Source organism: Ambystoma mexicanum, chromosome 4q (assembly GCF_040938575.1).
Source record: "Ambystoma mexicanum isolate Mex_15411 chromosome 4q, UKY_AmexF1_1, whole genome shotgun sequence".
Lineage (NCBI taxonomy): Eukaryota > Metazoa > Chordata > Amphibia > Caudata > Ambystomatidae > Ambystoma > Ambystoma mexicanum.
Genome location: NC_090928.1, coordinates 831,198,072 through 831,212,572, shown reverse-complemented (window position 1 = coordinate 831,212,572; position 14,501 = coordinate 831,198,072). Strand labels below are relative to the sequence as shown.

Here is a 14,501-nt window from a genome sequence, read left to right as displayed (position 1 = left end):
CGGCATTTATGCAGTCACAGAACCATCCACCAATTACAGCTACAAATCCTCCATCTAACCATCTCACTTTACCTCAACAGTTGTTGAGGGTGCATGTATCCTGTGAATCTGAGCCTGCTCTATCAAAAGATACTTTTCACACTTCTACAGAATTAGTCTTTCAGAATCTACAGCTATCACACTCTAATAAGAGATCCTTACATTTATGATTTACTAAACCAGTGTTATGTGATAAATATGTTAAAACAATGTAGAAAAGAAATATTAAAAGTACAGTATGGTAACAATGTACCATTTTACAGTATGCAAAATGAATTCCTTTCAAATTGAAACTATGATTTCAATACAATATTGTATGTATATTAAAAGTAAAGGTCAATTAGGAAATCAGAAATATGTGATAACTAGAACTAGAACATTCAAAATGTCTTCTGTTAACAGAATTCACATATACTTACACTAGTAGAACACAGTTCTGAGTGTTCAAATGCTACTGCACTATTGCCCCATTTGCAAATAACTCAATTACCAGTGTAAAGTGCAATAAATAAACATATATTTACACATATGCACAGAAAACCTCAACACAATGTTTGGGCTTCATTACGACCCGTGCAGAATGGGTTAATGGGTTCCGCTAATGGATGCGGACCCGTTAACACCATTCCCCACGATTACGGGGTCCCCTCGTGGGACACGGTAAGGACCCCTGGCAAAACTAGGCGTTGTTACCGGGTCCCGCGAGGGGTCCAGGGAGCTAACAACAGGCTGGTCGTAATTGGCCCGTTGTTAGCTCCCCCTCCCATTCCCATTGAGCCCTATGGGGGCTCAAATGGGGAAGGTCCGTGTCCGGGTTCCCTGAGGTAGGAATTACTGGGCCCTCCAAACTCGGAATGGCCCGGTAATTCCCCATTCAGGGAACCCGGTAAAGGAGCCCGGTTTGGCGGCAGCCATGGAGCTAATAGCTCCAAGTCTTTCAATGTCTTTCAATGGCCCTCATTACGACCCTGGCGGAAAGGGGTTTACGCCGGCGTAAACCATGGCGCCCCTTTCCGCCTGAGTACGAGTTCCCTTAGCGCCATGGTGGTTTTAACGCCTGCTTTTAGCAGGCGTTAAAATCCATGGCGCTAAGGGACCTTGTTGTTAATTACGCCACCGTAATTTACGGTGGCGTAATTAACGCCTTCCCCACTCCCATTATACCCTATGGGGCAAAAATGGGAATGGGGAAGGGTAAATGGGGATTGGGGACTTACCGCCCCGCCAAGGTCGGAATGGGGCGGTAAGTCCGCCAACCACCATGACGGAGTTGGCAGCTTAGCGCCATGGACCATGGTGCAAATTGCACCATGGTTCTCCGCCAAGGTCGTAATGAGGGCCAATGTCTCCTTGAAAACAGACATAGAATACGAACAATATGAATCAAAACTTACTATTGCAGAAGTTAAAAGTTAGTTAAAGATACAGTCAAACACAATCATACTTTCCAAATTCCACTGCATCTTTTCCCATCATGAGAAATAATGAATGTCATCTCAGTAAATGACAAATTGCATTTAATCTGTATATTTAGGATGTGCATTTTCATGTATAGAAATGTCTATTAAAATTGAACAAACCAAGGAAGCTTGACCAACTAATATAAACCATACAGGTGAAATATGTTTCCATTTATTTTCTGAAATGTAATATCATCTTCTCGTTTAATTTAAACAGCAACCACCATTACAAGTAAATCTTTACTCATACCAATTCGTTCTGCATTGTACAAAAAAGTATGTATAAATGTCCATTGCTGTACAATCTTCATAAGATATCTCCACTTTCCCCTATGAAGCATTCACTAAACTAACAAGTCCCCGCTTCTCGAACTGTTTATTGCCCACACAAATTCTCTCATTTTGCAGCTCCTCACTAACCACACAGTGCTTACGTTCCTTTGCACAATTTACAGACTACATTTTATTTACTTAAAAACTCTCCTACCTATCATACAGAACGAATAGATTACACTCTTTAACACACCCACTTTAAACAAAAGAAGTCGAACAGCTAACTGCAAATCACACTTTAACATACCCATTTAACCCTAGATTGTAAATCAAGATGTTACCTCCTTATACCTATATTAATACGAACCATAGCTCTATCATCACCCAAATACAAACTATATTTTTCCTCTATCGACCTCCCACTACCCTCAGCATAACATTTGTGACTAAACTATTGGCAGATATCACTAAACCTCTCCGCAATACTATCCACCAAGCACACCATGAAGTACAATGTAACCTGCCCTCAAAACTCAACCGTACATCGATTCAATAAACAATTACAACACAGACCATTATCATAAGCTATTTGTAAAGAGTAGAATTATTTTGAACGCTACTAATACTCAACCCATGAACACAAAAATCTATTTACAAAAAAGGTTTGTAAAACCATGTTCAGTAAAGTGCATAGAAATTCTATGCTGCCTGTATGTACTTACTACAACAGCTTTTACATTGGATTCATCAAATATCTAAGTAATAACATAACTATTTCACAGGTTTCACCAGTTAGAAATATCCCAGAACCAAATGCCCAGGCCAAAGCAAAGTAAAGTTAATAGCACTGGGCCAAAGCACCATTAGCTGCCAAAGAAGCTTTCAAGTCAGCTCATTATATCTAATAGCACCCAGGTTTTCACCCCAGAATTCTGACAGCAATAGATTTAATTAAAGAACAGGTTGCATATTCACTGAGGACCATTCGTTCAACAAAAAAAAACACCAGACATGAGCACTTTTGAAATTGAACATGACATTCCATGCAAAACCCCTTATGCATTTCTATGGTAACCTAACATCCTCATAAGAAACAGGGTAGCAGTGCCACTACAACCAACAGCCAACAAGTCACAACGATGGGGAAAAGGGTTTCAGAGGGCACATCACATTAGGGGAAATAGAATATACACACATAGAAGATGGCAAGCATATGTGAGCAGCTGCAGCTTTCTCAAAACATGAGTGAAAACATACAATTCAGTATGTAATCCAAAAATATAGAAAATCATATGTCCATTATACATTTGTAAGATGTTCACAAATTGAATACAATTATGCCTTTTTTATTTACACAGAAACCACAGATTAAAGGATAATCTTTATAAAAAAATAATATTTCCAGCACGTCAGTTCTATATCACTGTACAATCCTCATAACATATTTCCACCTTGTAGTATAGCAATCAGAACCGACACTGCATTCTTTACAATCCTAACTTATAGACTTTCATAAACAAGGGCCTTATCACGGGACTCCAGAGACGTTACTGGCCTGTGAAGCCCTTTGAGTGGGTTATTAGTAATAATAGATTACTATCTAGGGACCAAAAGCAATGTATTAATTTTACGAAAATTATTCTTCCAATCACACACTCACCCAACATAGCTGCCGGGAAAAAAGAAGACAGGGCTCCATGTAAAGCCACTCTTCCATTTCCATGGTGACCCTGGGAGAATATGACACACAATACAACATGATGCTAGCAAACCAACAGATAAATGGGACAGTTGAGCACAACAGGTGGGGGCAAAAGAAGTAGAACAGGAAATATATCTGTGGAAAATATTCTTCTACAAGCACATTTTTAAGTTTCATGCATATTCTATGAAGACTATGGGCCTCATTACAACATTGTCGCTAAGGGATTACCGGTACCGGTAAGGGTACCCGTACCGGTAATCCCTTAGTGCCTGATTACGAGGTCCCTTTGCGGGTTCCCAACTTAACGGCTGGTTTTACCAGCCGTTAAGGAATGGACCCGCAAAGGGACCTTGGTGCTAATTACGGTACCGCAATTTGCGGTACCGTAATTACCACCTTCCCCATTCCCATTGAGCCCTATGGGGCAAAAATGGGAATGGGGAAGGGCCATGGAGGAAGGGGGAATTACCGCCCTGCCAACCTTGTAATGGGGTGGTAATTCCCCTTTTCTCCATGGCGGAGTCGGTAAGTTACGAGGTCGTAATGAGGCCCTATGTGCCTCATTCCGAGATTGAAGGTAGCCATGCTGCTACATACCTCCAATACCGGGTCCGGTCAGGTTGAAGGGGGACTTACCGGGACATTCTGACCTGTGTGGACCCGGTAAGTCCCCATTCAACCAACCATTCCCCATTCCCATTTGAGCCCCCATAGGGCTCAATGGGAATGGGGAAGGCGCTAATGACGGGCCCGCGAATAGCAGGCCCGTTATTAGCGCCCTGGTCCCTTAGCGGGAGCCGTAAAGGACGTGTGGTCAGACCACATGTTCCTTGCGGCTCCCGCTAAGGGACCTCGGAATTGGGCGGTAAGGGTTTTAACGGCACTGGTCTCTTTACCGGTGACTGTTATCCCTTACCGCCCAAGTCAGAATGAGGCCCTATATCTACCAACCACTATATAATTTGTACATTAGACTAACTAAACAATCTGGTATTACTGATGATAGCAGTTTGCAACCAAATATAGCATTACTCACTACCATCCATAAAACAGATATTACAAGTCACCAAATGGCCAGTACAATACATGGCAGTCTGCAGTATTTTTACCTAAATTAATACTTATATTACTTTGTTTGGTGGAATACTTTTTATTTTACACAAGTTAGATACTCATTGGAGTGCTCTAACTGAAACATTATAGAGAATATACATTTGAGGTATAATGTAATTGCTGAATTTCGGTTGAAGTAATATTAAGTAGGTATTCTGTAGGTTTATGCTAATCTTTGTTTTTTGGGTAACCAAATAGTTGTTACATTCAAACCAGCCACTTCTATGTTTTACATATGCAGTATAGTTGTTGTGAAATCTGCATGATATACTATACCCACTGTGGTGGTGTGCTTTTTGTTAGGGAGAATTCTCCAGAAGGGCTAATTTCCCTTACCTACTGAGTCCCTCGGCAGTCCCTTGCTGGATTGCTAGGATTTATTTTTTTCACCTGGTAAGAGTGTGAGCCTTGTTTTCCCACTCTTACATTTGTTTTGCTGGGTGTACATTTTTGTGTTCGTGGATATGGAGTCTCACCAACTCCATAGGCATCATCGTTTTACTGTGTGTCACACAGCACCTTTAGTGCAGTGAAACAGGGTTGTCTTTTCAGACTTCCCCTATAAACTCAATTTTTTGAGGCTGACTACTGTCCCCCAGAACATGTAAAAGTTGCCATTGACTTTACTAGCCTTTTTAAATGTACAGACCCAGTACAAACTATCTTCCATAGAGTACTGGAAGGATTAGTAGTTATCCGTTTTTGTCTGTTTCTCATGGACCATTATTTTGTTCCCCTTTCTCTAAGATTTGGCTGGTGGCAGTGGTGTCTTCCTTTTTCTTTCTACCACAAGCTATGAAAATAGCCTGGGTACAATTAGAGGCTATGGTGGTAGCCTCAAACTCTCATGTTTTACTCTGCACGTCAAACCAGGTTTGGTTCTTTTGTTCACCGTCCTTTGGCGGGCTTCTGCCCAGAAGCCCTCCTTAGGCGCCTGAGTGTCTGGGTGGACAGGATGTGAGGGAGAGGTTTTAGGCCCCCTGCACAGGGTCTCCTTGGAGACCCAAGTCACACTCAGGTTTGATTGGCTAGGTGACTGTCCTGCCAGGAGAGGCACCCTGCTTTGTGATTGACAGCCAGGCTGTGTGAATGGGGGGAAAACTGCTTAAAAGCAGGTCTCTGGGACCTGGAAGTCAGAGTCGCCACTGGATCGAGAGAGCCAACAAAAACCTGAAGGAAGACGACTGCTGCAACTACTGGACATCCTGTGAAGTCCTGCTGCAGGTCTGAATCACCTGAAACTACGATGACAGAGGAGATCCACAAGGAGTCTTCTCCCCTTGAGCCTGGTGGGACCAACCAGCTCACAAAGCCCTTGGACTTCCTCTTCAGCCTGGTCAAATTTGCTGTGCTACAAGAAACCGGATAGCCAGTGTGCGAGAGTCCTTTTGTGCTTTTTACGAGCACACCTTTTATTTGACATTTTGCTCTGCTGCTGGCTTCTTCCCTGGGCAGCGCAGGACCCTCCAGTTTTTCTCCTTCTTGTCAGTCCGAAAGTCACTTCAGGAACCGTGAGCCTGCAGGAACTGCCAGGAACTATCGCCTCAGCTACAGCATTCTTCTTCATTTAAGGTACTGTTCAAATCCGGTCGTTTCTTCCGTCTGACTGGGGTGAACGTGTTTTAAATCTTTTACCTCTGCAAAGGCTTGTCCTTCTCTACTCTGTTGAATAACTTTTCCTCCGACCAACTTCGTTTTGAACTCTTGGTAAAGACTTAACCGCAAACTACATTGAACTGTGTGATCCTCTGCAAAGACTCTGAACCATTAACATTGGCCCATGCCTATTGATCTGAATCCTAGTTGTAGTATGTCTTTTCTAGATTGCCCTGCCTATCACTTGTTGGTGTTGTTGATTGTTGATAACCTTGTTCTTTCCCTCCCTTTTTAAATTGCTGCAGTGCCATTTTGCTCACACTTCATTTTGGGCCTAACTTGTCCAGAATTGATTGGGTGTGGTGTAGTGTATTAAGATTGTGATTTTCTGCTGCTTTATAATAATGAACTGTTTTATAACTGATGGTGTAAATAAATCTATATTCTTTTACTCAGAAACCTTGAATCAGTGTTTATTTGAATCATAGTAATTGCTGTCCTTTGTGTAACTTCTGCTCACGTTACTCTTGAGATAAGTCTGGCTGCTCCGCCATCGCTACCACTTTACTGTGTAGTACAGGCTTGTACCAAACATGAAATTGTACTGACACTTGTAGTCTTAATTGTGTGTGGTGTTCCCAAAGGGTACTGCATATAATGCTGCCTAACACTTTTCCACCAAGAGACACTTGCCCATATGTAAAGTTGGTGAGTTTACAGTGCAGAATTGTTCCATCTGCTCTGTATCTTAGAAGCATTAGTATGCGATATCAGCCCTGTGTATCTTGTTTTATAGTTGAAAGAATGTCTGAGCTGCAAACAGAGCACACCATGCCATGATGTGCATTATTTAGAAGTTGTTAAAATGGAATTCTATCACAATTTGGTATAGATACATCCAGAAATCGCTTGTTGGGAACATGGTTGCATATGCTGCATGCATGTTTCCAAGTGTAAACTGTAGGATTTCATGTACATGCTTGTTTTCTCTCTTCTAGTAAGTACATACGGACTTCATGGGGTCTTCTTATTTATTTATGGTGAACTTAAACAGTTCCTGCCCTCTATTCACTACCTGTCGTACACCAATAGAGTGTAGATTGTGTTTGGTATGCTTGTGGGATTTCTGTGCAAGCAAAGGAGTTGTAACCATAAACTGTTCGGAGCCATGCTAATAAGAAAGTGGTGACAATTCGAACAGCAGATTGAATGCAACATTTGCATAGCAATTGACTTGGTGATGTTCCAAAATTTAAAAGGTCCAGAGAATATGGAATGTGAGCAGTTTGAGGGTTGTGTGATTTTTATTTTTATGGGAATTATATTGAATTATAGGGTGGTCTGATGGGGTTTTATTTTGTAGTGTTTCTCTTTGAAGGCTTTCTTTTTTCAAGCCCAGGGTACATCTCCAAGTGTGGAGGGTACAATGTAAGTTGCCTGTTAAATTCAAGAATGCAAAGGATGTCTGCTTTAACTTTGCTTTCATTGAAATCCAGTACAAAAGAGACCCGAGTGTGCAAACATGTGAGAGTGCTACATGACTCATACCTTCTTTAAATGATTATCAAAGTCTACAAATGCATGGCCATCGGTATGTGGGTTAGATCTTGAAGCTTGTGAATTCTGCACACGTGCCTCAAAATTGAAAACAATGAACAATGAAAGTGGTTTCAATCAGGTTTCAATCAGGTTGTACTTAACATCAGAAAACGCATATGATGTAACAGATCACTTACGATCATGTTCACACATTTAAATGTTGTCCCTTTGGATGGATGACGAGACCTCACCTGACAGCAGAAAGTTACAGTGGGGCCATGAAGCTGTTTTATATCCTTGATACTTCTGTCTTTGTTTGGGCATAGGGTTAGATTAGTCTCACTTGTGGGTATTTCACCATTAGCAGGATGAGTGTCATCTTTCAGATGGATGCTTTACCTTAAAACAAGTAGCATAATGGACTCTGTGAGTGTTATGAGTATTTTTCACAATGCAGTTTGCAGATTTTAGCCTAATGCATGGACACTGTGTCATTTCGGATAATTAATTCCAAGGTGGCTACGTGGTTGAGTGAGTCTCACATGGTCTGGTGCTTTGCCTTAATGCAAAAGGCATATGAAGGGTCAACGGTTCACGCTGTATTATTGTTTTTTTGCACATAATTTGTTTCCAGATGTATGCATTTTAATCATGGTGTGAGTGGTTTTAGTCTTGTCTAGTGCAGGATGTGTGTATATCTAGATGTGTAAGTTCATCCATTTTTTGGTGTTTCATAAAGTTGTTTGTACATGCCGGCGGTTTTGTCACAATTTTGTTTCAAATTCTTTTTTTTTTCATAAATGCTTTTTTTGTATATTTCTGTATGATTGTGTGAATTGTTTTTTTTCTGCACAAAATGTATTAAATTATATGAATAAATAATGTCTGATGACATAAAGGAACTATGATTATTTGAGTGGCTCTACCATCTGATTGATATATTGTATTTGTGAACTAAGTTGATATAAAGTCATTAGGCCTCATTACGAGGTGGGCGGTAAGGGATTACCGGCACCGGTAAAGGCACCGGTGCCGGTAGCCCCTTACCGCCCGACTACGTATTCCCTTTGCGGGTCCTCCTTTAATGCCTGTTTTTTCCAGGCGTTTAGGACGGGACCCGCAAAGGGACTCTGGAGCTAATAACGGTACTGCAATTTGCGGTACCATTATTAGCGCCTTCCCCATTCCTATTGAGCCCTATGGGGGCTCAAATGGGTATGGGGAAGGGCCCTGTTGAATGGGGAATTACCGGTCCTGCCAACCTTGGAATGGACCGGTAATTGCTCCATTCAACAGGGCGGAGTCTGAACGAGTTTGGAGGGAGCCATGGTGCTATTAGCACCATGGCTGCCTCCAAACCAGGCTCATTTACCGGGTTCCTGCAATGGGGATTTACAGGGTCATTCCGACATAGGAGGACCCGGTAATTCCTCCTTGCAGGAACCATTCCCCATTCCCATTTGAGCCCCCATAGGGCACATTACAAGTGTCCTGTTGTTACCGCCCTCTTCCCCTCGCGGGACCGGGAAAAGACGTCTGGTTTTACCAGACGTCTGATCCGGGTCCCGCAAAGGGAACCTCGTAATCGGCACTGACGGAATGAAGGGGGCCGGTCCTGTACCAGCCCCCTTCATTCCATGAGCACCAGGGTCGTAATGAGGCCCATGGTGTCCCCACCAATTTTGTTTGTTTTCTTGACTTTCCACTGATCTTTATGGGCCTCATTACGAGGTGGGCGCAAAGGGATACCGGGCACCGTTAACGACATTGGTGCCAGTAATCCCTTTGCGCCCTATTCCGAGGTCCCTTAGAGGGTCCCTTCCTTAACGCCTGACCAGGCGTTATGGGCGGGGCCCGTTGAGGGACTTCAGAGTTAATAACGGTACCGCCGTTTGCGGTACCGTTATTAGCGCCTTCCCCCCTCCCATTGAGCCCTATGGGGGCTGAAATGGGAATGGGGAATGGCTTTTTCAATGGGGATTTACCGGGCTCGCAAAGGTCGGAATAGACCGGTAAGTCTCCATTGAATGAGGGTGGACTTGGTTCCGGTATTGGAGGTAGTCATGGCGCTAATAGCGCCATGACTACCTCCAACCTCGGAATGAGACCCCATGTCTGTAATACATGCAGTGGATGACCTCATGTTTGTGTGTGTCTTTTCAATCCTGAGCCTAAATCTGCCTGGGTACTACCCCCATCACCTCTCTTGGCTACAAATGTTGATGCTTATGTTCAAGAGGTGCTGTCGAACATTAACCCTGGCTGTAAGAAGAATGCAGATCTGATAATGTCCAATTTGGGGGTGCTATTGATGTCATTTGTTGGACAGATAAATGGGACTTTGTGTACCCCGGACAGACTGCCCAATGATCCAACCTGCTTGACTTAGTAAGGGGCATGACACAGAGTGACACGTTTCCAAGACCTCGAGGTTAGGATTTGCTCAGGAGAGCAGCCGTTTAACGAGATGTACATTCACAATGGTGGGTAAGGCCTCCAACCGTGAACACTTGGATGAACTAAAAATAGACTCTTTAAATCGATGAACAGTAGCAACTCTGTCAGGCCATCACTCGTGGCTCTACTCCTTGCCATTCTTTCCGCAAATGTCTCCCTTGCAAGTTTATTCTGACACGGCACCAATCAAAATAGAAATGCATTTTTACCTGTTCGGTTGCCTCTCATTGTGTGCAATAAAGAAGGATCTTCACTGACTGTCAATTATGGTTTAAAAGATGTAAGACTGTACATAAAAAAACATTTATCCTGATTTGTCCATAATATATATATATTTTTAAAAATCGGCTGCCATGTTGAAAGACACAAAATTATCACCCACTGTTAACTCTCACCTATGACAAATGTAATATATGTTGTGTAAAGGTGACCCATGGTATATAATAAAGACTGATGAGCATTGGCTTAAAATGTCAGAGATGTCAGAGTGGAAATAAAACAAATGTTTTCCCTGTGTGTCCTGATCTGTTTCAGTGCTTTCAAATATGTCATTTTCTGTAAAGATGTTTGCTGTGTTGATATAAACAAAATGATCCACCACCACAAGCTCTCACATTTTAAAAATATAATATTATAGTTTGTGTAAAAGTAACCCATGGTGTGTAATAAAGACAGAGAAACATTGGTTTGAAATGTAAAATGTGTGTGATCTTTCCAACATTCCAACATCCACCATGTATGTTTATACTCCTGTAAAAGTTTCTCTCTGTGTAAAAGTGTTTCTCTGTGTAATAAAAACTGATGAACATCTATTGTGAACACTGTTCAGACCACCAGGTACCACCTGCCTACCTTTCACCAAATGCCCTACCCTCTGGGCGTGGGGCCAGTTTTAATATCGTATGTCTTATGGTAATAAAATGACCGTGATAACCAAAATGTAGTATAAAAAAGGAAATGAAATAACCATGAATATAAAAAGGAAATAAAAAAAGTTATGTAAAGAGAATTGGAATACAAAGACATTTAAAAAGGGGATGGGCATTGTGACGTAGGAGAAAACCCTCTGGAAGCACCTTTCACTTTGACGAAAGATAACTCTAAAGACTACTGGTGGCAGGACCAGACTGGTTTCAAATGACTGCCCCCAATCTAGAATGGCAAACTAAAATTATTTTGCGACGGAAGGTTGCCCGAAGCAATGCCAGAGGTTATTATTAATTTAAAACCTTCAATCCAGCAAGTTTTAGTTTTGGTGGGAAAAGAGCCCCATAAACAAAATCCAGGCATAGGCAATTCATCATTCACAGGTGTGTGCCTTTGATGCCTCTCACCATTATGTCAGTTTCCATTAAATCCCCAGTGGCAAACGTTGCACCTTACAGCTCACACCTCTTTTCCCCCAAAATAAATGTATCAGTTATGCCTGTTACAGACATGCTCCTCGCTTCTTGCTATGTCCTTGGCTAAAACAATACACAAACAGGCTTCGCTCTTGCACTGCTTCAGGCTTTTTTGCTGATTGGCGCATGCAGCCAGGTAAGGCTTTTTTACCTGGGGCCAGATTACAGAAACTTTGCACCGGTTCAAGTACAAAGTTTGCACGATATTAGCACTAGGGCAAAGTTTGCCCTATTTTTAAAAACACTGGGACACATTAAAAATCCATTACACCTCGGCAAGTGCAGTTCGGCATATTAAAAGCACCCGGGAAAAAATTGCGCTGGTGCAAAAAAGATGCATTTTCACTACATTTTTGCACCAGGGCAAAGTTTGCCCTAGTGCTAATACGGAATGGTATAGCACTAGGGCAAACTTTGCCCTGATGCAAAAATGCATAAAAATTGTATCTTTTTAGCACTCTGGCAATTGTAACCCTAGTGCTTTTAATAAGCCAAACTGCACTTGTCAAGGTGGTATCTTTTTCTAATGCGGCCCATTGTTTTTTAAAAATAGGGCAAACTTTGCCCTAGTGCTAATACTGTGCACACTTTGCACTTGCACCGGGGCAACATCTCTGTAATCATGCCCCAAGAGTTCCTTTATTGTAATGGATCTTGTTTCCTCATAACAATCTGTGTTTCTACGATTGCCGAACGTGAGAGAGTGAAGGTGTAAATGGGGATGCAAGATTCATTACAGCTTTGGCACTGCTGGTCTCTATGCGAAAATGATCTGCTGAAGGGAGAGATTTTGGAATGAAGCAGCAGCATTAATTGTCAATTGAGGTAAAATGACTCTCAAATGCCCTTGCCAGATTATCAAAGCTTTGTACTGGTGCAAAAAAGTGGAGCCAATTAATTTAGTGCCGATTTTACTGCTTAGATAATTGTGATTCGAGCAAACAGATTTAACCCTAATTTGTATTACCTAAAATTGTTTTCACAAGGGCACTAAGGAAACAGACTATTTTATTTACTATGTTTGATGAGTTAAATGAAATGAAATGTAGCAACCAAATGAATGTGTATGTTGTGCAGTAAACATACAAACCAGTATGATTTATGTTTGCCCCAGCGCAAATGTTTTTCACATAATAACGATGCTGACAAAAACTGTTTGCTTCATTCTATATTATCAAAGCATTTGCTCACTTTTTAGAACTCGTGTAAACGTTAGATAATCTGGGCACGAGATTTTTCCCAACTTCTTACCATGAGAATGACAGTTCAGCTGTTCACAAAAAATGTGTCCTGATTGTAGCAATCGTGAACTCACCCTATAAACCATATATACTTTCTCTGGATCACATCACTATAGATACTGTAATCTCATGCGTCCAGGTTCATAATGGAACCTCCCACAGAATTGGTTTGCAGGCTTCAGGCCACATTCTCGTTAGCCTTCACATCAGAAACCACCCCAAGCATGTGTAGGATTGTATAAGAATCCCGCTGGATTATACATCTGTTAGACACATGCTATAAAACGGTGTGACATTAGTTACATTTTTATGTAGTATCATGGTTACATTCTACATTTTAAAAAGTGGAATGGTGTGTACTGCACATTTCGATATTAGGTTTCAATGACCAAGCGATAATTACAAATGTCCCAATACAGAAGAAGAGTGATTAATGATGGTGACATCTATACAGAACTGTGAATCTACTTACATAGTTAAGCTTTCCGAACTCAGTCCTGCAAAGGCATTTCTTCCTATGTGTCGTATATTTATATTATCTTGAATATCACTGAAATAAAAGTGAAAGGCAGATTACATTTGTGAAGGTATGTTAAACGTTTTTTAGAAACAGAATACAATGAAAACACATTCTATATGGAAAGCCTGTTTTAGGGTTTAGTACCAATTGCAGACGTGCATTAATGTGCTTTTTTTACCACACAGGCCTAGAAACAGCAGAGGTCTCTACAAAAAAGGCGGCAACGCAAAACTAAGATGGAAGACGTTGAAGGTGAGAATACCAGTTTAATGATTACTGACATTTTCCTTGAAGATATCATTCGTTGACCCTTCCAGAACTGGTTGAGGGCTGGGGATATTCTGAAGGGCATCACATTCAATAAGGACATTGTGATGATTGGTAAATTTGGCCACAAACAATTGTGCCACGGCCAAACCGTATACATCCATATATTTAGGATCTCTGATTTATGCGCACTTATTTTTTAACCTGCCACCTTTACAAATTCTTCAAATACCCTGGTAGCCACCTGTAGCGTACTTGAGCATGTTGTCTGCATAGGCCATAATCTTGTGACATGTACCACCAAACATAATACCCTTGATGTCGTCAGTTTGCCTAATTAAGGCTAATGATGGTTCCAAATAAAATGCATATAACATAGGTGATAGGGGACACCCTTGCTTTGTACCACGCTCAAGAGGAATAATAGAAGATAGGTGGCTATTTATTAATAGCCCAGCTGTAGGTTCTTTATAGTTTGCCTTCACCCACCCATTGTATTTTGGTCCAAATCCCATATTTTCTAATGCTAGAAAGAGAAACAACCATTCCTCGCATTCAAATGCCTTTTCTCCATCAATTTAAACCAGAACTGCTGGAGTCTGTTTCTTTCCAGATTCTCTAGGATGCGACACACTCTACATATGTTGTTGTGCGTTTGCCTAAACTTAATAAAACCGGTCTGGTCTGTATGTATTAAGAGAAGTAGAAGGTCCCATTCAGAACTTGATTGACCATCCTTTGGAATGTAGAAGGTGCATTCTTTTGTCCAAAAGGCATAAGCGTAAACTGGTAGAGGCCTGCTGGGGTTGAGAATGCAGTTTTCTCCTTGGCATGGTCTGTCAGGTCCATTTGCCAATAGCCGGTTGTTAGGTCAAATGTACTGAGGTA

At 41.5% G+C, this 14,501-nt stretch overlaps 1 protein-coding gene across 1 annotated transcript in view; it reads right to left on the bottom strand.

Annotated features, from left to right (window-relative positions):
* Positions 1-14,501, bottom strand: part of FSHR (follicle stimulating hormone receptor) — a 2,702,145-nt gene that overhangs the window by 603,790 nt on the left and 2,083,854 nt on the right. The window contains exon 6 of the mRNA XM_069608399.1: positions 13,299-13,376. Coding sequence (XP_069464500.1) covers positions 13,299-13,376 — 78 coding nt within the window. The remainder of the gene's footprint in view (positions 1-13,298; positions 13,377-14,501) is intronic.